We start from the raw sequence: 22,282 nt of genomic DNA on the forward strand, positions 1-22,282 counted from the left end.
ATTGCTGCACATTTCACGAAATCCTCTAATTTTGTACACGATTGAGTCTGTTCACCTCTTTAACTATACAGCAACATAATATGCAGCATGAAACAGGGATGAGATCTATCGAGATAAACTTGCACAGCGATATAATGCAAATTTACATCGGGGACAGATTCTTACACCGTGTGCATGTAATGGGAATCAAGATTATATGCCGAACGACAGGGGATGTCGAAAAAATAAAATAAAGTAAAAATAAAAGCTTAGCACTTCGGGGATCGATGATATGTTTCAGGAGTCGAAATGGTGAATTATTCCCTTATACTCAATCAGGCGATCCAGGATTTTAATGCCGATCATCCATTCTTCTATGGCATCATTACATCAAAACCGGAAGAGGAAGCCTATGTAGCAGTGTTCACTGGATTCGTCACCGAACCAAAAGTGGCATCTGATAATTAAGAAAGAAAATTATCAAAATTATCGATGAATTTTGTGACTGATTGTGGCAGCTGGCGATACAACATTGTTGTATCTACCTGCGAAACAATTATGTCGAATCGTTCATATAATTAGCTCGTACGATCGTTTACATTTTAGTATAATAATTGGATTCGTAAAATTTATATCTTGACATTTTGTCAAAATCAATAAAGGAAATTGCATTATTGAAAATTGCATTATATGTTCTAATATATAAATCACATCCGAAATATACAATAATCATATAACAGAATTTCATATAAAATACATATAACATAAAATCTTTCTTTGTCTCAAGAATTTAAAATATTAATCACAAGGATCGCAAATAATTATAATTTAAAACATTCTGATAATTTTCCTTGCGATCTTTTTCATATTAAAATCACTCAGCATTATTTGATTTTATCATAACATATTTTATATTTACAAAACAGCATAAGCCTAAATCCAAGGATGTAATCACAATGCTTGTCTTAGAGAAAAATTGTACACGATGGATTTTATACAATTAATGATTTGTTTTCAGATATCGTTATCGGCTTCTACTAAGGTTTGACATGTTGCAGGTCTCAGAGGAATTACCTGATATATAGAAATTTCATGTACTCTTAGAGAAAGAGACAAAAAACACATCTTTTAAATAATATAAAATTATCCATCAATAGATTAATATATTATTTAATAGTTAATACGATAACTTTCGATATATATATGTACGAGGCACTTTTGGCGCTAGCAAAAAGATTATTTCGCTTTTATTGTGTAACAACACACTGTATTGAATTGTAATTAATGCACTATGCTCTCTTTATATGTAATGCTTGCCATATGTAAAATATTAAAATATCGCATTAATATTCTCTCTCATGCAATATATATATTTAAAATTATACTAATTATTAAAAGATTTATTCATATATATATTAGATATTATCTATATATTGTATGTTTGTGTGTGTTTGATTATCAGGATATATATATAAAATATCTAATATATAATATTAAATACTGAGATGAAAGAAATATCTTATACGTCCTGATGAGTAGTCTCGTAACGTGATATTTAATGAGATTTCCAGTGCTTTATAATGATTATGTTACAGGTATTATGATACTGGCATATGCTATGGTTTATGAAGAGGAATTTGAAATAAATCATCCATTCGTATATACTATAGTAAAAACTTCCCCAACAAAGGAAGAAACGGGCGTTCGTGAAGTAATACCGCTTTTCGTTGGACACGTTGTTAATCCTGAATATTGAGTCTTCTTTGAGAAATACTATTGCAATTTAAACTACCTCAATGAAGTGAACACGTAATGAAAAATAAAATTATACATATATATCATATTAATTTTATATAACGTAATTATGTAACTTTACATATATGTTTTATCTGTGCACATACATGATATTTATCACTTATAATATTCACAAATATTGATTGATATGCGTCTAAACAAGATAAGAGACAATGATAACACAATGTATAAATATAAAACACATGGATTATTGCAAATAAGCAATCACCGCAATCATTAATCAAAAGATCAATCTTTTCTTTGCAGCTTCTCTCCGATTTCATGAGAAAATTCTTAAATGTTAATATTGTCGTCATCCTATTTTTGTGTCTAAAGATTGATTATTGCAATTTTTCATTATTTTTAAATCGTATACACTTAAAGAAAATATAAAAATTTCTTTTGAATATAATATGTAATATTATCTCGTTAGATATACGAAAAATATTTTACATATACAGATTCTTTGACACTGTTTACTTTGATGATTTGATACTTACAAATAAATTATTTAGAAATTTCAAGAGAGAGTTAATTAGTATAAATCAAATTTTTAATTAAATTTTCTTTATTAATAATAAGGCACTTGTTTACAAATTAAATTTGCACATCGCAAATTTGGCACTAAATAAAAGCGATGAATATTTTTTGTCTGTTATATATAATTTTGTGACAAATGCGTTATCACAGGATAAGAAAAGTGTGTATATAAATTCATAGTCATAGTGTAAAAAGATTGTTCCCATAAAAATATTCTATTCTAAGGATACGAGATAATAATAGTTTTCTCTCTCGAATCTTGCGCGCTACTTAATTGTAGAATTTTTAATTGATAAAAAAATTTGCACATTATTATGCATACTATATGAAAATAGATGCATAAGTAATATATAACAAGATCTTAACAATGAAAACAATTAATAAAGATCTCAACAAATACTATTGCACTGTATGCTTGATTCAAAATTATTAATATATTTCTATGGAATGTATTATTCTACGAAGGAAGTAATTATACAATCTAAATTGCATTAATATAGCAATTAGTAATAAAGAAATGCTATATTAATAAGATCTACATTAATTCTTAAGCATTCGTCATTTCACCAAAGTGATTTTTCTCTCTTATATTTCCTCTTGTTTTAATTAAAAAAAAAAAAAAGAAATATGAAAGAGGTTAACTTGTTTTTGCTTGTATTATTAAATTTTTGAATTAAAAAAATGTAATATTAAATCTGCTGGAAAAAAGATCATTAATATCGCTAACTTTTATCTGTATAACTTTCTTTATGCGGATATGTAAGGATTAATAAGAACCATTTAGCTTAGCTTAAACATTAGATCGCTAACTTAAATTTTGATCTTTATAAATTCTATAATGAGATTATTTGTTCCATGATCAGACTATAACACTGATAAAAATAATATGTGTTTTATGAAATAACAAGTGATAAGAAACTAGCGCACACAGTTGAGCAATTATTAGGAAGACATGAGTCGCGCAAGTTAAAAAATGAAAAAATATAAAATATATAAGATTCTCTCTCTGCTTAACTTATTACGCAGTTAGCCGCCGTTTTACCGAACTTCAACGAGTTGGCCGTCTCCGTGGATGCTGTGCCGTTCGATGTCAGCGAGCCTCTACGTGCCACGCATGTCGGATGCATGCTAGTGGTAGTGTCGAGAAATTCATCATCGTTGTCCGAATCTGTGTCCTTGTCCTTGATCTTCAGGTCGCTCACGTAACGCTCTATCATATTGAGATTCTGCACGCTCATTGCATTATTGCTATCGCCCATCATGAAGGGCAATAGTAATTCGGATTTTTGAACGGCCTGACGTTCGATGCACATTCGTTGTAACTCGGCCAGCGCCTCGTCCATAAAGCGAACATTATTCTTGCGATCGTTCAGTGAATTCTCACCGAATCCTAACGATCTGACCACTTTGCCGTTCGTTTGTCTTGGTAAAGTAGCGCCTTTCTGATCATTAACGGTTAACGTAGTGGTGGTGAAGCCCATTGGAAACTTGGATTGACCACCATAATCATTTTTCCGTGGCCTGCCATCAGATATCACTTCATTATGACTGCCTTGTTTCTGTTGCATCATATTATAACTCTTAAATCTTTCTTCAGGAACTGGTGGAGGTGCAGTTGCCTTCGGAGCAGTGAAAGTCGCGTTGTATTCGATGTTGCCAGCATTTTGGTTTGCCACCGGTCGAGTGGCAGCTGCAGGACGGACCGTATTGTGCTGCTGGCTCTGTGCAGCGGAATCTCGCCATCTCGCACTATTCATCACGAGTCGCGCCAATTGTTGGATAGTCTGCTTTGGGACTGCAGCTTCATTATTGGTGATATTACTGAACGGTAATTTCGCCGGAGTCGATGTGTCACATGGTTCGCAGACTGGATAATCGCGAGTTAACTGACGCATACATTCATATCCTTCGCCCTGTCCAGTCAGGAGGTTATCCCTCTGTGTGTACTTAAACATCTTCTTCCGCGATTCCCAGGTGCCGCAATAGGGCGGATCTTGTTCGCAGGCGTGACACTCGGCGTCTAAGAAAGCCGCGGTGAGTATCATAATGGGAGTGGGTTCTCGTTGCGTGAACAGCTTCCTGCGTGCACTTAAAATTTGACCTATATTCATTTCCAATCGCGCGTTTTCTATTTTCGCCTCGAGTTCGCGTTCCATCTCCAACAACTTAGCCGTCTCGTACATCAAACTTCGCGTATCCATATGCAGTCCCGTTTCTCTAGCGATCCGTCTTTCCGCTGACGATTGCGTACGAACATCATTGTTATAGATAGACTGAAGACCGAGCCGTTGCTGAGCTTTCACAAACGGCGACGTGGATACCGGGCCCAATTTTGACCATATCGTGCCGAGTTTTTTGCCTGCCGGACTGACGATTGGCGATACTACACCGGGTCTAGTCAAAATAGGATTCTGATTAACCAGCTCGATATTCGAACTCGGCATCGTGCAAGGAACGCGACAAGGTTTTGGCGGAACTAAATCCAACTTAGGCGGAACCATTCCGGGCTTAGGTGGCGGATGTAAAGAGGTGATCACAGGTTCCGAAGTTCCTGACGACGAGGACTCATTTTTATTAAGTACCGTAGCATGGACGACGTTCAATAAATGATCCAATCTGTTCTCGAGTCTGTTTTGCCGATCTCTGTCTACATCGAGAAATCGTGTCACCATGTCATTCTGCACGGCTAAGATCTAAACAAAAATCGAAATAAAACTATTAATATATATTAAATTTATTAATATATATTAAATATATTAAATATATTAAATATATATTATATATATATATATATATATATATATATATATATATATTATATATTATATATTAAATATTATATAAATTTTATTAAATATTATATTAATATATATAAAAAACATTTTGTATAGTAGCAAAAAAACATGAGAGAGAGAGAGAGAGAGAGAGAGAGGAGAGAGAAAAAGAGAAAAGAATTTAAAAAAAAGATACAATAAGATTCTATCATAAAGAGAAAAACGATAATGAAGTGTTCAATAAAAAGAAATATTATGTGAGCATATATTGGGTGCATCCAGTACAACAACCGCTCACTGAGCGCTCACTGTATCCATTAAGTATCACAAACTTACTTTATTGACGACTTCATTTTGAGAATTAATCGCATTGAGCACAAGCTGTTCCAATTTTTGTGCTTTCTTCTTTCTGAAAGGTGCATTCGGCATTTCATCGGTATTCACAGCGCTATCTCGCAACTTTCCAACACCCTCCGATAGATCGGGCGAATCCAATAAAAATTCCAACATACTGTCGTCGTTGCAGGTCGCGTTATTCGTCACGACAGTCACGTTCGCCGCATTGGGATTGTCCAGATTAGCGGGTCGATTGTATGTCTCGTTCAAATTATGCGTCTTGTCGTCGCTTTTCGACAGGCAGAAAGCATCATTCAAATTCTGCGACACATCCGGCGAATAGTCCGGCGACTCCGATGATCCGTTTTGCTTCATGACATTTACCATGGAAGCCAGACGAGCGTCTTGATATTGTTTGTAGATCGTCGTCAAATTCTGTCCATAAGTGACTTTACGCGGTTCCTGCGGCATCGCCCGGTTATCTGCATATAGCGCCCCTTGTTGCAGCTGATTTTGTTGGCGCGCAATATTCTCCACATTAAAATTTTGCATTACGTTACTCTGCACCAGTCCATTCGACAAGCATTGTTGGTTCACATTGTGTTGATAACCGAATTGATTGTTCACAGGTACATTCTGTTGCGGTAATTGATTCCATCCGACACAATTTTGCTGTGTATTTTGATATTGCTGCATGTTTTCCTGAATAATCTGATTCTGTACATTTTGTACTGTGTTCTGATAAGGGATCTCTCCACATGGATAAGAAGCTAGTAAGTTTGGCCGATAGTCCTGTCGCATCGGTTTCTCCACCGGATTTGTCTGTACGGCCCGATTGCCAATTTGAATGAAACGTTCGCCAGTATTTATAGCAACATCTCTCGTAGGGGAGAGCACTCTATACGGTTTGGCTATTATGGTCTCATTTGATTCAGGTGAATCTGGATACTCATTTTCATCTGCAAAGAAAGAATCATGAAATCATGAAATCTGACACCAGAAACAAGATTCTTTATGAGAAAACAAAATATATAAATGTACTTACATCCTATCGCCCATGTAGGGGACAGAGCCTCCGTTCGAAAAAGAGATTGCACAGGCTCTTGAACTTTTAATCTCATCTGCAGATTCTTATTGGTCTTCACATCCTTTGGAGGTGATTTCACATAATTGGCAGTTGCATCTAACAACATATTACAGAAGTATATAAGTACATAATATATTCCTATAATATATATTTATAAGTATATAATATATTCTGTATATCTGTATATCTAAGATGACGCAAATGTTGAAAAACTATTGTAAAAGTGTCTGAACATATCCAATCCATATCAAATGTTTTCTAAATGTTTCTTGTATATCTCTTTCAAGCTTTTGCACATGAAGCTGACGTCTTACGATCAACAGCTCTATGTACTCACCTACTGTGTCTACACCGACATTGACATTGGTCTGATCAAATCGCTTGTTCTTCAGCACTCGATCAATGGTCTCGTAGTACTGTTCCACACCAGCACGAGTGCCCGCTCGCTTGGCCTCACGATAACAGACGAGAACCTGTTTCATACGTGATCGACACTGCTTGCCCGTGACGTTGTAGCCCTTCTTCGTCATGTAACGCGCCACGCTTTCCCAAATCATCTGCGGCCGGGGCGCATATTCTAGCTGCTTCTGCACCTGCCGATCGGACCACACCGAGACGAGCAGCGCGGTACTCTCGGGCGTCCACTTGTACTTGGCGTTGTCCCCGCTGGTGTCCGACATCGTGTCACTTTACGTCCCGACGTCTTCGCAGATGCTCTAAAATAACGAAATTAACCGAGTCACGAGGATTCATCAGACTCTTCCTCTACGGGTATCTGGTCTTGCTGCTGCTATATCACTCTACCTAGGACTCACCTCGCGTCGCTGATCCTCGTCTACCCTGGATCCAGCGAGACGCTCAACAGGTCGCCACCTTGTCGCACGAATTTCTCCGAACAATTTATGTGAAATCGCCCAACACAGACGCGCGCACCAATGCACGAATACCTCTCGTCGTTTGTGGTTACGATGGACTCTGTAACCGACAGCGATTCAAATTTTAAAGGGACCACTACGCCGGGGACGACGTAGTGGGAGTAGATGCATCCATAGCGTATAAAGATACGTAGACGGGATCTATTCCGCGAGAAAAGGATTTTGTGGTTAGGGTTACTTTTGCCCCGATCATCTCTGATCCTTCCTTTATCGACAGTTGGTATGTCATTTCTAAACCCTTCTTTATCGACCAGCTCACTCCGTCTGCACAGCTGTGCCATCTATGTATTTTATATATCTGTGGACGTAGAACGCGGCAAAAGTTGGCAGAAGTGCATTTACGTTGAAGAACTCGGACGCGAGAAATATCATTTCGCATTGAAAAAAGGTGAGACTGCAGCATCTTGTATATATAACTTTCATTTCGATCTCCGTTTATTTTTAGAGAATGAAAGCAATTTGGGTCTCTCTCTCTCTCTCTCTCTCTCTCTCTCTCTCTCTCTCTCTCTCTCTCTCTCTCTCTCTCTCTCTCTCTCTCTCTCTCTCTCTCTCTCTCTCTCTCTCTGTCCGTTTGCAATCCAAAATGACTTGGTGCAAGAAATCACGTTATTTACATATCGTTCATATAATCATTTATATATATATATATATATATATATATATAATACTATATTATACTATAATAATATAACAATAATAGAAGAGAATGCTGCAATAATTATTGTTATTTCATCGATATTATTTTACATCCGGCTGTTCTAGCGGATTCAAAAGCAATGCACATGAAATGGCGCCGACCAATCAGCGCCGAGGATCAGCGTGTTGAACTCGCACGGGTGTAGGACGTTGAAAACCAAAAAAAAAGACGACTCGATCGCCGATTGTCGCCTGGCGGGAACGTGCAGGCGCGTGCAGGTACGTGCGTGCGTGAATTTCGGTGCTTGACGGAGGAAATTGCACATCGGTTTGCACTTGATACTGCCTAAGAAACGTTTTTTTCTATTTTGTCTAACGACATTCGACGTGATTAGAGAAATCAGCATGAAATGTCGAGCTCGCGAGACGAACCTAAGGACAATCTGCATCGACGTTTCAACGACAAAATTTGAACGCTGATAGCGTCGTTTGTCGTCCGTTGCTTAAAAAATATTACATCAACGGTTAACACGACAGCACGAGAGATGGAAAATCCTGCGAACGGCCGAAAGAAGAAAGCCACGGAGAAGCCCGATAGTCATGAGGCTAAACGTTCCAGACAAACTGAGGATGACGATACTGTTGAGGTATATTTCGGACAATATATACTTTTTATTAAAACATCGACAAAAACTATCCAATAAATCTCGAATAAACAAAATATATAAAGCTTATAAAACTGTAATTAATTAAGTTTAACTTTGAGCAATCCTCGGATTAAGTTTTGAAAATTATATATAAATAGTATACTTGATGATATATTTTTCTTACACAATTATTTAATTATTTTTCTAGTATACAGCTGGAAAGGTGAAATGCATTCGGGTTCGTAACTTCATGTGTCATGAAGCCTTGGAGGTAGTGCTAAATGAGAATGTTAATTTTATTGTGGGACGCAACGGCAGTGGCAAAAGTGCCATACTGACAGCACTGACTGTTGGACTTGGCGCAAGAGCAAATGTCACGAGTAGGGGAACATCTGTGAAAGGTATTATATTTTAATTTATTTTTTATTCCATGCATAGGATTTTGCAAAAAATGCTTTAAGATTTGAAAGATAGATCGTACTTATTCAGTCCAATAAGAAAACAAATTACTGCATACATCGAAGAAATCAATCTTGTTAAAGCTTAGAAGCAATTCTTGGTTTTTAATAAAATAAGCGACTTGCTTGCTTTTATGTATTGCATATTAATAGATCAATTTAATAATATATGAATTGCTTACTATAATATTACAGAATTTATAAAGAAAGGCAAGAACTCGGCTACTATTGAAATAACATTACTTAATAAAGGAAATGGTGCATTTAAACATGATATTTATGGCGATGCTGTAACAGTTGTACGTACTATTGGAGTTTCCTCAACATATAAGATCAAAAATTGGAGAGGTACTTGAAATATAAATCTCATATTTAATGATTCAAACAATTATAATATTTTCATATGCACTCACAAAAAACAAATATATTATTTGCAGGAGAAATCATCTCTACAAAACGGAATGAATTAGACAGTATTATAGAAACGATGAATATACAAATCGATAATCCAATCTCTGTTTTAAATCAGGATGTTTCAAGAACATTTCTAGTTTGCTCTAAGGCTGATGAAAAGTACAATCTGTTCATGAAAGCCACTTTATTAGATGTCATAAAAAATAATTATAAAGAAGCTTTAGAAATCTGCGATGGCGAATACGAGAAATTAAAGCTACACTCTGAAGTATAGCCACGATATTTACTTTATTCTATTAATTTATTCTGGTAGAATAGTCTTATTTTTTTTTTTTATTATGTTTTAGACCTTGTTACAAGTAAAAGCGGAGATAGAAAAATTGAAGGACAGTATACATAGATTAGAAGAAATAGATGAATCACGAACAGAACTAAGTAATCTTGAAATGGAGCTTCAATGGGCTATTGTAAGTTTAAGCATGAAAATAATAGAAATTCTGAAAGTATTTCCGTTTCAAATAACATTTCGTTTCTAGGCTATAATGGAGGAATCTAAACTTCATAAGATAGAGAAAAATTTAAAGATGTATGAAAATAATCTGAAGGAACTTAAAAATGTGGAATTATCTATGGGAACAAAAGATGAAGAAATTGATGCAAAAATCAAGTAAGACTTAATTTATATTTAGAATAAAACTAATATAATTTATTTTCATAGTTATTGTTATTAATATTTTTTGGACAATATATATACTATAATATTATTGTATATAAAAACTATTGCAATAATAATCAAGATTAGAGAATCATTTTTATTTCATGTTGCTATTTTATTCATAGAGAAGTAAAACAGGAAATTCAGAAAGCAGAACAGGAAGTGATAGACAGCACTGAAGCCTACAATAGTGCAAAGCAAAAACATACTGCCGCGTGTGAAGCGCACTCTAATAAACAACGCGAATTGTATTCCATAACAAGTACAAAAAAACGCTTAGAAGATGATATTAATTTGTTAAAAAAGGAAATTCAAAAGTTAGAAAGGTAAAACACATCTTTATAATATTCTATTTTAAGTATTTCTTTTAGATTTATAATATTAAATATATATTGTATATTATAATATTAAATATGATGTTGCATATGCTTTGTGCAGCTCCAACAATGAAGAATATAATAAGAGAAAAGAAATGACAGAGCGCCTATCAAAGTTGGAAGAGAAAGTGGATGAAGTAGAAGCCTCGTTACGTACAAAGCAAACTGAATTGATGCACTTAGAAGCCGATAAGCTGCGACTTTCGCAAGATGTACAATCTGCTAGAAATGAAGTAGAAAATTTCAATAGACACATAGGTAAGTGTATCGGTGATAAATTAACATGGGAATAATTTAGTAATGGCCTGATTGGCCATCAATCTTTGCAACTTAAAATGCATTATATATTTTATAAAATTAAAGACAAAATCAAGAGAGATTTAAATGCATTCGAACAACAATCGGATAATGCATTGAGTGTGTTTGGGCCAAACGTACCGCGTTTGTTAAGAAGAATTGAGGAAGAATATAAGAAAAAACGATTCAAGGAGAAACCACGTGGTCCTATCGGTATATAAACTTATTCTAGACTTTTTTTTAACTGTTCAGTTTAAAATTATTAAGTTTTACTTTAATAAATCATATAATCGCATATATAGGTGCTTTCATAAAAATAAAAGATGCATCTTGGACACCAGCAGTAGAAAATTATCTAAGTCATCGTATGCTTAACTCGTTTTGTGTGGATAACAATCAGGATGCTAAATTGTTGAATAGTATCATGAAGGAAATTTTCCACAATCAGAATACTCCTCAAATAATATGTAGCAAGTTTTTTTACAAGGTAAAAATGTAATCTCTTTTATTATTTTAATGTTTGGAAATTGAAATTAATATATAAATATCGAATAAAAGTACCTGCTTATTTTAACCTCAATGTTACTCTCATGCATAATTAATAATCTTTTAAATATTATATGGCTGTTCTATTTTAGGTTCATGATGTTAGATCACACTGTACATGGTCATCACAGTATTCTAATCTCTTAGAAGCAATGGTTATAGAAGATCCTATTGTCGCTAATTGCTTGATCGATCAAAATCAGATTGAATGTGTACTCCTCATACCAACGAGCAGCGAGGCTTGCGAGATAATGTCGGATGCTATGAAAGTGCCAAAGAATTGCAAAAGAGCTTTTACCAAACAAGGTGACTTATTCTATCCCGATCCAAATTATAAGACTTATGGCGGAAAGTGTGGCACACGTGCAAAGTTATTGCAAGTTTCTACTATGGAAGCGATGCAGTAAGTACAAAGACTTTGTTCAGTTTTGTAATTTACAATAGTTTTATTTTATTTATTAATAACATGACAGAAAATTTAATATAATTATTAAAATTATATTTACATTAATTGTTTCTTATATTAAGAACACTGAGAGAAGATCTTCAGATAACAGAAAACAAAAAGCGAGAAGCCGTTGCAGCGTATAATGCTGTAACTGAAAAAGTAAAGCGCACTAATTCCGAATTGAGTAATGTAAGTGCGACGGTCCGCAAACTGAAATCCGCGCAGAGTGAATATAATAATTTGATTAATGACTTAAAAGACAAAATCGATTCAAGTGAAGCTACATCTGCTGACGTTTTTGTGAGTAATCAGAATCGTTTCAATAAGATACAACCTTTTTTTTATTCTTCAAAATGATGCAACTGCATAATTTGTTTTACTATTTATAGCGAAACGAAGCTGCTGAATTGGAGAAAAAATTAGCTGCGGACAGTGCCACAGAAAAGCTCTTGACTGAGAATGTGCGGGAACTTCAGAAAAATGTAGAATCTCTGCATATAGAAGTCAAGCGTTTTAGAGACTTGAGACACAATTTACACACAGTGATTGATCCTCTCAATGTATGTCTTTTCTTTTTCCATTATATATTAATAAAATGATTTATATATTAATAAAATAATTAATATATATTCTATATATCTGTGTGCAGGATCAAATAAAGGAGCTCTTGCAGCAAAAGGAAAGACATCGGCTTAAATGTCTGCGCGCTACTCGACAGTTACCAGAAATTCAGCAAGCTATACAATGCGCAACGGGGGAATTCGAAATACAAGACAGAGTTACAAAGAAAGCAATTTCCGATGCTACTACAAAATGTCCAAGAATAGATACGACAAGGTTAGTATAAATATATAAAATGACAATGTAGTATTATCGCAATTATTCATTATTTAAAAAATTTAAATTATTTTATAAATTTTTTATGTATTTACATTGATATACATTGCTACCAATTTTATCTTTTATAGATCGATAAATCAAATTAAAGCTGCACGAAATGATTTACGAGACAAGATTCGCGAAGTAGAGCATCAATATGGCTTTGTGGATGATTTGCGACAGCAATTGAAAGAAAAAGAGCAAAAGTATGGAGTAAACATTGAATTTGTGTCTCATTTGAAACAAAGTTGGGAAGTGAGTAAATAATCTTTATAATTCTTATCGATTATCCAATCGTTATTTTATCAAGGATTATAAAATATTTTATAATAATATATTTATATATTGTGTAGAAACACATAAAACGAGTGGAATATCGACAGAGCACATTTATAAAGTTAAGGAATTTGTATAGTACTCTGGTGCAAAATTCTTTCACTGATATGCTTTCTCTAAGACAATATAAGGTAACTATAGAAATATGTTTCTTAATTACATTGTATTGATTTTTGCCGTTTATATATATATATATATGTATATATAAACATCTCTTTGTTCTTTTATTTTACTAGGGCACTATAGCAATTGATCATTCAAATAAAATCCTTGACTTGAAAGTGAGTGCACGTGATACTGAAAAAACTGCCAATGACACCAGATCGCTCTCAGGAGGCGAACGATCTTACTCGACTGTTGCCTTCATTTTGGCTTTATGGGATTGCATTCAGCTTCCATTCTTTTTTCTCGATGAATTCGATGTGTTCATGGTAAACGACTCCCTATATCTTTATACATTCTGAGATATTTTTTTATCCACATAAAATAACCATCTGTATTTATTTGTACAGGACAAAGTAAATCGGCGGGTGATAATGGATATTCTTTTGGATCACACTAGGTCGCATCCAGAAAGCCAATTTGTTTTCCTCACACCCTTAGACACGTCGCACATTCTTCCCGACGAATACGTAACAATTCATCAGTAAGTAGACGTTTTTATCTGTTATTGAGAAAAATTATATTTTTTGTTTTCAAATGTATATAAATGAGATTCTTTGAAATATCGTAAAATTTCTATGATATTGCGAGGTAAAGTTAACAATTCTTCAAAAACATTACATCACAGCAGAATAAATATACTCTTTTAGGTTACAACCACCAGAGAGGAGAGGTCTGACTTTGACTCAGTAAACGTTTCGATATTATTTATTTATTTTTTTTTTCTCGGTGATTCAATATTTTCTTTTCGTCGATTGTATAAGACGAAGAAATGTATTTATTTTTTTGCTCAACGAAGGTACGAAAGTTATCTAGCGATAAGCAAAAATAATATATTTTTATGTGTTTTCGTATTGTTGAAAAAAAGTTAAATATTTATCTCATAGGGTTCTCTTTTGGCTTTATGAAACCTATATTTTCATGAAAGTAATGAAAAATTATCAATAGAATTATTCACGATATACGATATTCGCGATAGAATCTTTTGTTCGAGTTACAATATTATAATATAATATATAAAGGAATAAGAGTTTTGCAGCAAGTGTTCATAGTGCCTTTTTAATTACTTTTAATACTAATTATATAATTTATTATAGAGTTTCTCTTTTGATAATAAAACGTTATCGAATGATTAGTACAAATTTTACATCGATTGAATTGATATCTAAAATTGAAAATTCGCGTCCTATCTCTTTCCAATATCCGTTCCAGACTTATCTAGGTATGAACCCTTTATATATATATATATATATATATATATATATATATATATATATATATATATATATATAATATGAGATAATCATTTCATTATGCATACATATATAAATGCTCATTCAATATATCATACATCTAATTTTTATTACAAGTTAAAACAAGTTCTTTCAGTTTCACACGCACGACTACTTGAGCGGATTCGCGAGAATTTTTTCCGAATTTGATTCACTGCCAACAAGCACGAGATCCAGAGTGCCCAGAAGTGGGCGGTGGAGGGACATACATACACCGCGCGGACCGGTAAGTGGATCAAGGTTTGCGCGGCATTGCGCGGATCTGGTCCGGTCGGGGTCCGGGGTTCCTGGCTGCTTATAACGCAACACGCCTTTACGCATTACGCGCGTATTACATGCGATGCGCACGCCTGAATCCGTGCGTGCGTGTGTGTATATCGCCCCGGCTGGACGGGGCGTGGTGACGGCGTTACGTAATCCGCGCGTGAGCACGCTGGCCACCGTCCCGGAGAAAGTGCTCGGCGAGCGCTCGTGAATCGGTAATGTCTCGGAAAGGCAGGATAACAAACAACAGTGCGCCCACGGCAGGTAGTATCTGACCCAATTTCGGTAATTGGGCCCGATGAAATTTCCACGTTTCCTCGATGAACCGCACTTTCGTGCGGTTTTGTTTCTTTCTTTCTTTTTTGTTTTTTTTTTTATATTGAAAGTTGGGTAACGTATTACGATATCCAACGATTACGGTATTTTAACATTCAAAGATTTGGGGATGTAGGTATTTTAAATTATGTAATTTTATGATTCGCCAGTCGTGAAAATAATATCAATTATAATTATGAATTATTTGTCAAACAATGCAGTTTTTATTGAGTTTGATGGATGATCTATTTTGACAAAGAGGGGAGATATAGAAATTGACATTCCGCATCTTCAACAATTTTGCCCAATTGAGATCTTGACTCGCGTCGATCAGTAATCATGACGAGAGATTAGAAAAAAACAACTCGATTATAATAATTATTCTAAAATTTAAGACTCAATTATTTCAATAATTATCCTAATAATTCTATAATCTAAATTAGATTACTTTTCTCCAGAGTTCAATTTAATTACTGGAACAAAGCATATTGAAGATGAGCGAAGGTCTATATCTAATCTATATCTCTCGCGCGACTTATATATATATATATATATATATATATATATATATATATATATATATATTTATATATATATAATACTTGCTGAGAAAAACGAAATTTATTCTACAAGTATATCTTCCTAAATGGCGATCAGGTCACAGTTCAGTGGAGGTAGGCAGCGGGGGCGGCGTAGGAGAAGGCGGGTGCGGCGATCTTGGCGATGGGTGCACTGTAAGCGAGAGCTGGAGCAGCGGCGTATTTAGCTACGGGGGCGGCATAGGCGAACGGAGCAGCGTGTGCCAGGGGGGTGGCGATTTTGGCGTAGGGGGCCGCGGCGTAGGCGAGGGGTGCAGCGGCGACCGGGGCAACAGCCTTGACGGCGACTGCGGCGGGTTCCTTGCGCACCACGGCGTTAAATCCGTTGATGGAGTCGGCGGTGTAGTCGACTATGCGTCTGGTACCGTCGGCCTCCAGAAGGGAGTAGCTGCCTTGGACGATGTCGCCATCGCGGGTCTCCTGCTGGCTCTTGGCGTCACCGGTCAGACTGTCGTGCACGTCGTACGCGTAGCTGTACTGGGGATGCGGGTCGAAGTCGGCCTCGATGGTCTTAGCCACCACGGCTTTGGCGACGGGGGCGGCGACGACGGTGGGGCCCGCGGCGTAAGCCAAGGATGCCGGAGCAGCGTATGCCAGCTGGGCGGGCGCAATTACACCGGCATTAGCGGCGGCGAGCAGCGTAGCGAAAGCGATGAACTGAGAAAGAAAGAAATATGAGTACAAAAATTGATAGAAAAAAATTTGGTAAAATTTATGATGATATAAAAACATATAGGATGCACAAATAGGAATAAATTCTTGTTATATAATTATTAGAGAGATACTGAAAGGAAGATGTATATATTAAGTTAACAAAAATTATATATGATATCATTAAGATCGTTTGTATTAAAATATCTTGTTAATTTTCGTAATGAAATTTTAATTCAAAATGTTCTATCACGACAATTTTATTCGTACAAATGCGAAACGACTTGCGAGCGAAATCGTGGTATTAATGCAAGATGTGCATGCGCAAAGATTTTTACCAGGAATATTGCATTGAACGCTTTACTTTTAAATGATCCCATAAAATGCAAATGTCGTTAATTACACACGATTAATGAAGTTTACAGGAAAGGACGGTATTCGTGAGAAAACGCAACAAATGCACCGCTCTGTAATTATTCTCGAGTTATTATAATTCGTAATTACAGAGATCTAACCGGTAAACCGTCATACCACGAAGAACTTCACCAGCGAATTATTGAGAATCTACTTTCTCGGCGCACACGTGTCGGAGCGGACTTGAAAAATTGGACGCAATACCTTGAAGGCCATTGTTGATGCTCGGTTGATCGGTACTTGGCTTGATCTTGCGAGTTCGTAATGCGAGTGATACCAAAGGATGGATGGTTTTCGGCTTTTATACTGCTCTGTTCGGGAATCGCGAGAGTGGCCCACTATGCTCCACGGTGCACATACACATACACATACACATAAAACAGAGCATATTCACTGATGTAACTGGGTGACGGTTCCTTCGACGGTTGCCCGATTCGCGGCCAACGAGGAATGAAATTGCGCAAGAAATCGAACCACGCCCAAGAAAAGCGAAGAACAGCGGCATCAGAACATTGGGCCTCTGCTCTCGTAACCTGAAGATCGCCAAAGAGTGCACCGATCGTCGTCTTCATCGTCGTCGGGGACTAGGCCACGTCCTTGCCGAGTTAGCTAATCCTCCTCCGCTAGGTTCGTTCGCATTGAAAGTCATTACAAAGTATTTTTTTCGGTCTTTCTTTCTCCCGAATATTTTATCTTTTTTCCTTTCTCACGTGTAACTATCTTACATTTTAGTTAATTTTTTATGGATTGAAATTATAATATATCGTAAGAATCTGTATAATTTTTATATATTTCTTGCTATAATTCTCAAGAGTTTTTATATAAAAAAGGTTGTCTATCTGTTATAATTAAAAAATTCTTTTTTTTATTTTTTTATTTTTTTTTATATTGTACATTTGTACATAAGATAATATTCTCTTCAAAAGTTGTATAGAAATTACTTTGGATTGAATATAAATTTTAGGTTCTTAAATATTTAAAATAATTTAATTTTAACATGTTTTTCTTTTACGCAGTTACATAATTAATATGATCAAATGCTCTCTTCTCATAAATGTTTTTTATATTAAGCTTATATTTGCAAATCTCTTGGTCCATAATAAATAGCATGACTTTCTTTTAGTTCACTCGTTCATAAATTCATAGAATTTCATAGAACTCATCTGTCATTCTATTCTCTTTACCAGATATGTTTTAGCTCGTCTTTGATCGGTGATTTTAATGCCCGCACGTTTGTTAATTTCATACTACTACAATCTCAGTCTGGGCAATCTCGATCTATAATATATTGAAAGGCCCTTTATCACTATATTTTTCGCGGTTGTCATTGCTTAGAAATGACGTTAGAGGATGTTACAATGTTCTTGCAAGATAACGTTTTTAAATTGAATGTCTGTCTAAATTGAGATGAGTTCGTAATTAGTGATTTCGACAACCGAGATGTCCGAGATGGCACATTGAAAATCTTGCAACACATATACATATTTCTTTGTAATTGAATCTACTTCTTTTTATCACCAATATTAATAAATCTCTATAACATATTAAACATTAACATTACATATATATGTATGATAGAAAGTGACATATATTTTTTACATAAAAGAGTAAATTTTTATTAATTATAAATATTTTTTAAGTGTGTGTACGTGTAATTTATAATTTTCTAATGCAATTTATTATTTAACATTCAATGATATTAATTCAAAATTATATTTAAATTAGGATTTTTTTGTCAATTATGTCGTGCTATTTATTATATATATTCTTAATCAATTAAATATTTCTACTTTAATTTATGATTTTTCAATTTCAGTCTTAATTGCAAGACATTACCATCGTAACGTGAAATGAAATTTAATCAACGTGACACATTGCATAGTAGTATGCAATAAGGAATTACACATTGCTACTTGCATCAACATGCGTGAGCGACGACAGTATGCCGATCGACATTCGAACAGAACTTAATGGATATGTAGAAGCTGCCTGCCTGGATATCCCAAACCCAGATAATTATGCGAACCGTTTCGAAACTTGTCCTGTGTAATTTTGGAGCCTGATGGATGTATCTCCTGGATCTCGAAATACATCAACTGACGCGCGTATGTAACAAACTTTACTCTGAACTGATAACAATTTTAAAAAACGGGAATTTAATTATAAAACATGAAGAAAAATTTGCAGAAGGTTATATATATATATATATATATATATATATATATATATATTTAATTTAAACCATTGCAAATACTTGTAATGTATATGCAAGTTACAAGCTATAATTTTTGCTTGTCAAATATTTATACGCAATTGGTAATATACATGTGAAATATAGAAAAAATATTTACGTATCAAATGAAACAAAAAGAGAGAAAGAGAGAGAAGGCGTTATATCATTATTTTAATTTACTTTACGAGTGATGGCATATATTATATTGAAACTGTTGCAATATTTATTCTGTTTTTATAATATTAGAGCAAATATAAAAAATATACAAAGATCGTATCTTTGCGTATATTAAGAGACAGAAAAACGAAGGTCGGTAATTTTAATCACAACTCAATTTCAAAAGAGAGTTACAATAAGGCTTGTCTCGATAATTGACACACGCAGCAGAGATCCGGATTAAAGTGTTTTCCTCGACCACGCGAAGGCGAGCAGTTTCAATGTCCGGGACGTAATTTGCTGCCAATTAATGCCGTATGCGCGGAGGACTTCCTGTCGCGACCTTCAATCTATCTCATAATTGACCGAATCAAAGTCGACGGGTCTCCTCTTTTTTTTTTATGCCGAACGCGAGAAGAAAGGTGGCGAAGAGATCTCCATTTGTGTTTGTATGTACCTCATAAACTGTTTCCCTATATGGAGAACGCCGAATGAGCACGTTTTTTTTTTCAGGACATTTAAAAAAAATGCAGAGACCAATATCGTTATAATATACTTGAGTTACTAAATATGTGCTTCACGAACGTACGACGATAAATTATATCAATTTATGACGGTGGGAGAAAAATTCAATTATATCCCCCAAATTATATCCGTATTAATTAAATTCTCTATAAGTATAAGAATCCCTTTTCGAATAATTGAAGTAATTATGTAAATAATCTAATTCTAAAATCGTAATTGATGATCGCGCGTAATTGACATAATTAAAATCTGTCTAGAAATATGTATTCTATGCATATCTAAAGTTTCCAAAATCATTTCCTCGACTGCGTAATCGCATCTAATGTCCGAACAATTGATTCGTTAGCTTCCAGGTTCCAATAATGTATCGGCAATTTGTCGCGTTGGATTGAAATAATCTGGTCGATCGATCGGAATAACGTTTTCGCGCGGATCTCGTGGGCAAGAGCCAGGGGTCCAGGGGCTAGAGCGGGCGAGAAAAATCGAACGCGACGGTGACGAGCGAAATCTCGAGCCTCGATCGGCGCGAGGTTGCTTGATAAATGCCCGCGGGCTGTCCGATCGGGGCGGACCTCGCCGCTCGCGATATTCGGGCGACCTACCTATTTCTTCTTTATGAAAGTGCTCCACTTCTCTCTCTCTCTTTCTTTCCTTCTCTGGTCGTCGCACGGGCCCCGATGATGTTAGATGATATGACGCAACAACACCTATCTCGTCTTTCGCGACACGTTCGGCAAAGACACGTACGGAATGTCTGGAAAGTTTCGCGACGACGATGACGACGACGAGGAGGAGGCAGGAGGTGGTGTTACATATGTTTCCTCGATTATGTGGGTGCTCTACTTGATAGAGACATTTATCGCATATGTGAGAGAATATAGAGTATCTCTGAATATTCTATCAATTTTTAAAAAATTTCATAATATATATTGTATATTTTTACAAATAATCCTATCTGCATACAGATTGCTCAAAAATGTATCAAAAATATTTTTCAATATTAATTTTAACAGAAATGACAAAATCCAATATATCTGTGTTCATTCTTTTTTTTTTATAGAAAATTTCGTAAAATAGAGATCATGTGATTTCATATTTATTATTAAAATCTATTTATACGTATGCATTCAAGAATATTCAAGAATTACAAATTATAATTTTAGAGACAAAACAATCTGGATATTATTGATCAAAATATCCTGCAAAAGAATTTTTATTATATTATTGTATTTCAGAATTATTTTAAGAACCTTATTGAAATTATATTCTAAAAATAAATATGTAACAGCCTGTCATATATCCATACATGTTTGTATAAAGATCAACTCCTGTCACGATTGCCTGGAAATTCTATCACCTTCTATTATATCTTTTTGGTCTAGTCCAAAGATATAATACTTAAACTTCTCTTAGGTAATCACGATAAAAGCTTATACTATAATTTTCTAATTTATTCTCGATTAATGCTTTATGAGAAATCGTCGAACCATTCAAGGACTGTATATACGAGAAGTGACGTTTGGCATGGTCAGTAATATACAGCCAAACGTATATTGCTCAAGACATTTACGGAAAAAAGCAGACGAATTGGATTATAACATGCTTTAAGAGGTAATGAATTATTATCAATATATTCACAACTGGCCCTTGTTATTATAATTTTCGAAAATCCTTCTTTAGTCACTTAAAAAAAGAAGGCAAATCAATCAAAAATGTAAAAAAATGCAGAGTCATAATACTCCCTTTCTTCCCTATTTAAGAAGAAGTTTTAATTACATAATTACATTCTAATAATATAATAATAATTATAAAATAATAATATATACAATAAACAAATTTTTTGTAGGGAATAGGAGAAGCATTTTCTTAAATATTCCATGCATTTACATAGTTTATTACACGTAAAATTGAAATCTACGCATTTTAGTATACCTTATGTAATTAATATGTGTCCTTTTTAAAACATTATTTTAATTTATCATTTTAGTATTAAGTAATATCTTATTTCTCTTTCTCTCTTTCTTGAAATAAAAAAAAACTCATCATTACATACTCAGCATCACATACATACACATCATAGTTATCGCTATATTAAAATCAGATTATTTCCAGGTACCGCCACGCTAGATTGTTCCAAGTGTTCGCGATATATATGATCGGGAGCGAGGGTGCGCCGTCGCAACTGCCGGCCAAGTTCAAGTGCGGTCGACCGTCGACGAACTTTCAAAGTCCGACACCGGGATCGTCGGTGGGGGACCCATACGGTGAGTACTCTGCGTTGATACCACTGCTTGCGGCTGTGATCAACACTGCACATCATCAGTTTCTCTTTGGTCGATCCAAACCAACCAAATCCACGAACAATGGCGTTCAAGGTAGGTAGAGGATCACGAACACGGAGGATCTCCCGAGTCTGTTAGCTCTATATTTGAAATCTATTAGACTCGAGTACTCTGCGTTGATACCACTGCTT

The 22,282-nt window shown here is 34.9% G+C and overlaps 4 protein-coding genes, 2 long non-coding RNA genes and 1 pseudogene across 11 annotated transcripts in view; 4 read left to right on the top strand and 3 right to left on the bottom strand.

The window, feature by feature from the left end:
• The window catches only part of LOC145933519 (serine protease inhibitor 3/4), a 29,411-nt gene extending 27,532 nt beyond the window's left edge, over positions 1 to 1,879 (top strand). For 3 of the 4 annotated variants that reach the window (XM_083033296.1, XM_083033297.1, XM_083033280.1), the window contains exon 8: positions 281 to 660. In XM_083033296.1, the coding sequence (XP_082889422.1) occupies positions 281 to 447 (167 nt within the window). In that variant the 3' untranslated portion in view covers positions 448 to 660. Of the gene's footprint in view, positions 1 to 280; positions 661 to 1,574 lie in introns of those variants that run through there. The other variant, XM_083033282.1, reaches the window with a different exon arrangement.
• A 905-nt stretch (positions 1,880 to 2,784) lies between these two features.
• On the bottom strand, positions 2,785 to 7,558 carry LOC145933518 (uncharacterized). 2 transcript variants are annotated; one of them, XM_083033278.1, is made up of 5 exons: positions 7,326 to 7,558; positions 6,848 to 7,226; positions 6,469 to 6,606; positions 5,424 to 6,382; positions 2,785 to 5,006 (listed from the first exon to the last, which is right to left on the bottom strand). In XM_083033278.1, exons 2-5 carry the CDS (start codon positions 7,188 to 7,190, stop codon positions 3,324 to 3,326), a joined length of 3,123 nt encoding a protein of 1,040 aa, XP_082889404.1. In that variant the 5' UTR covers positions 7,191 to 7,226; positions 7,326 to 7,558; the 3' UTR covers positions 2,785 to 3,323. The 2 variants fall into 2 exon arrangements, with proteins under 2 accessions (XP_082889404.1, XP_082889405.1); XM_083033279.1 differs by having other exon boundaries at positions 7,315 to 7,558.
• A 186-nt stretch (positions 7,559 to 7,744) lies between these two features.
• Smc6 (Structural maintenance of chromosomes 6) lies at positions 7,745 to 14,409 on the top strand. The gene is made up of 21 exons (XM_083033276.1): positions 7,745 to 7,833; positions 8,208 to 8,360; positions 8,477 to 8,728; positions 8,937 to 9,129; positions 9,382 to 9,534; positions 9,624 to 9,868; positions 9,948 to 10,067; positions 10,137 to 10,267; positions 10,441 to 10,641; positions 10,754 to 10,950; positions 11,056 to 11,202; positions 11,292 to 11,476; positions 11,628 to 11,938; positions 12,064 to 12,283; positions 12,373 to 12,543; positions 12,633 to 12,820; positions 12,952 to 13,117; positions 13,216 to 13,329; positions 13,435 to 13,629; positions 13,711 to 13,844; positions 14,011 to 14,409. Exons 3-21 carry the CDS (start codon positions 8,627 to 8,629, stop codon positions 14,051 to 14,053), a joined length of 3,216 nt encoding a protein of 1,071 aa, XP_082889402.1. The 5' UTR covers positions 7,745 to 7,833; positions 8,208 to 8,360; positions 8,477 to 8,626; the 3' UTR covers positions 14,054 to 14,409.
• On the bottom strand, positions 12,373 to 14,845 carry LOC145933528 (uncharacterized). Its single transcript, XR_014424884.1, has 2 exons — positions 14,712 to 14,845; positions 12,373 to 13,862 (listed from the first exon to the last, which is right to left on the bottom strand). It is a non-coding gene; the product is annotated as an uncharacterized LOC145933528 (long non-coding RNA).
• Positions 14,764 to 22,070, top strand: LOC145933526 (uncharacterized). Its single transcript, XR_014424881.1, has 4 exons — positions 14,764 to 14,878; positions 16,988 to 17,522; positions 18,712 to 21,420; positions 21,922 to 22,070. It is a non-coding gene; the product is annotated as an uncharacterized LOC145933526 (long non-coding RNA).
• Positions 15,476 to 17,201, bottom strand: Cpr1 (cuticular protein 1). The gene is made up of 2 exons (XM_083033299.1): positions 17,100 to 17,201; positions 15,476 to 16,487 (listed from the first exon to the last, which is right to left on the bottom strand). The coding sequence occupies exons 1-2, from the start codon at positions 17,109 to 17,111 to the stop codon at positions 15,897 to 15,899; spliced, it is 603 nt and encodes a 200-aa protein (XP_082889425.1). The 5' UTR covers positions 17,112 to 17,201; the 3' UTR covers positions 15,476 to 15,896.
• Positions 22,071 to 22,102: 32 nt separating the features above from the next.
• Positions 22,103 to 22,282, top strand: part of LOC145933521 (uncharacterized) — a 3,195-nt pseudogene continuing 3,015 nt past the window's right edge. The window contains exon 1 of the transcript XR_014424880.1: positions 22,103 to 22,184. The product of XR_014424880.1 is annotated as an uncharacterized LOC145933521 (transcript). The remainder of the gene's footprint in view (positions 22,185 to 22,282) is intronic.

Source organism: Prenolepis imparis, unplaced genomic scaffold, assembly GCF_030444845.1.
Source record: "Prenolepis imparis isolate NDT839.2.m4 unplaced genomic scaffold, iyPreImpa1.0 SCAF_3, whole genome shotgun sequence".
Classification (NCBI taxonomy): Eukaryota; Metazoa; Arthropoda; class Insecta; order Hymenoptera; family Formicidae; genus Prenolepis; species Prenolepis imparis.

Excerpts from the sequence above, each read along its gene's own strand:
- LOC145933518 (XM_083033278.1), bottom strand. The coding sequence starts at position 7,190 with ATGTCGGACACCAGCGGGGACAACGCCAAGTACAAGTGGACGCCCGAG. Across the intron at positions 6,607-6,847 it reads TGTCGGTGTAGACACAGTAG|ATGCAACTGCCAATTATGTG; the intron begins GTGAGTACATAG and ends ATATGTTGTTAG. Across the intron at positions 6,383-6,468 it reads CCCTACATGGGCGATAGGAT|ATGAAAATGAGTATCCAGAT; the intron begins GTAAGTACATTT and ends CTTTCTTTGCAG.
- Smc6 (XM_083033276.1), top strand. The coding sequence starts at position 8,627 with ATGGAAAATCCTGCGAACGGCCGAAAGAAGAAAGCCACGGAGAAGCCC. Across the intron at positions 10,642-10,753 it reads GAAATTCAAAAGTTAGAAAG|CTCCAACAATGAAGAATATA; the intron begins GTAAAACACATC and ends TGCTTTGTGCAG. Across the intron at positions 13,330-13,434 it reads TTTCTCTAAGACAATATAAG|GGCACTATAGCAATTGATCA; the intron begins GTAACTATAGAA and ends TTATTTTACTAG.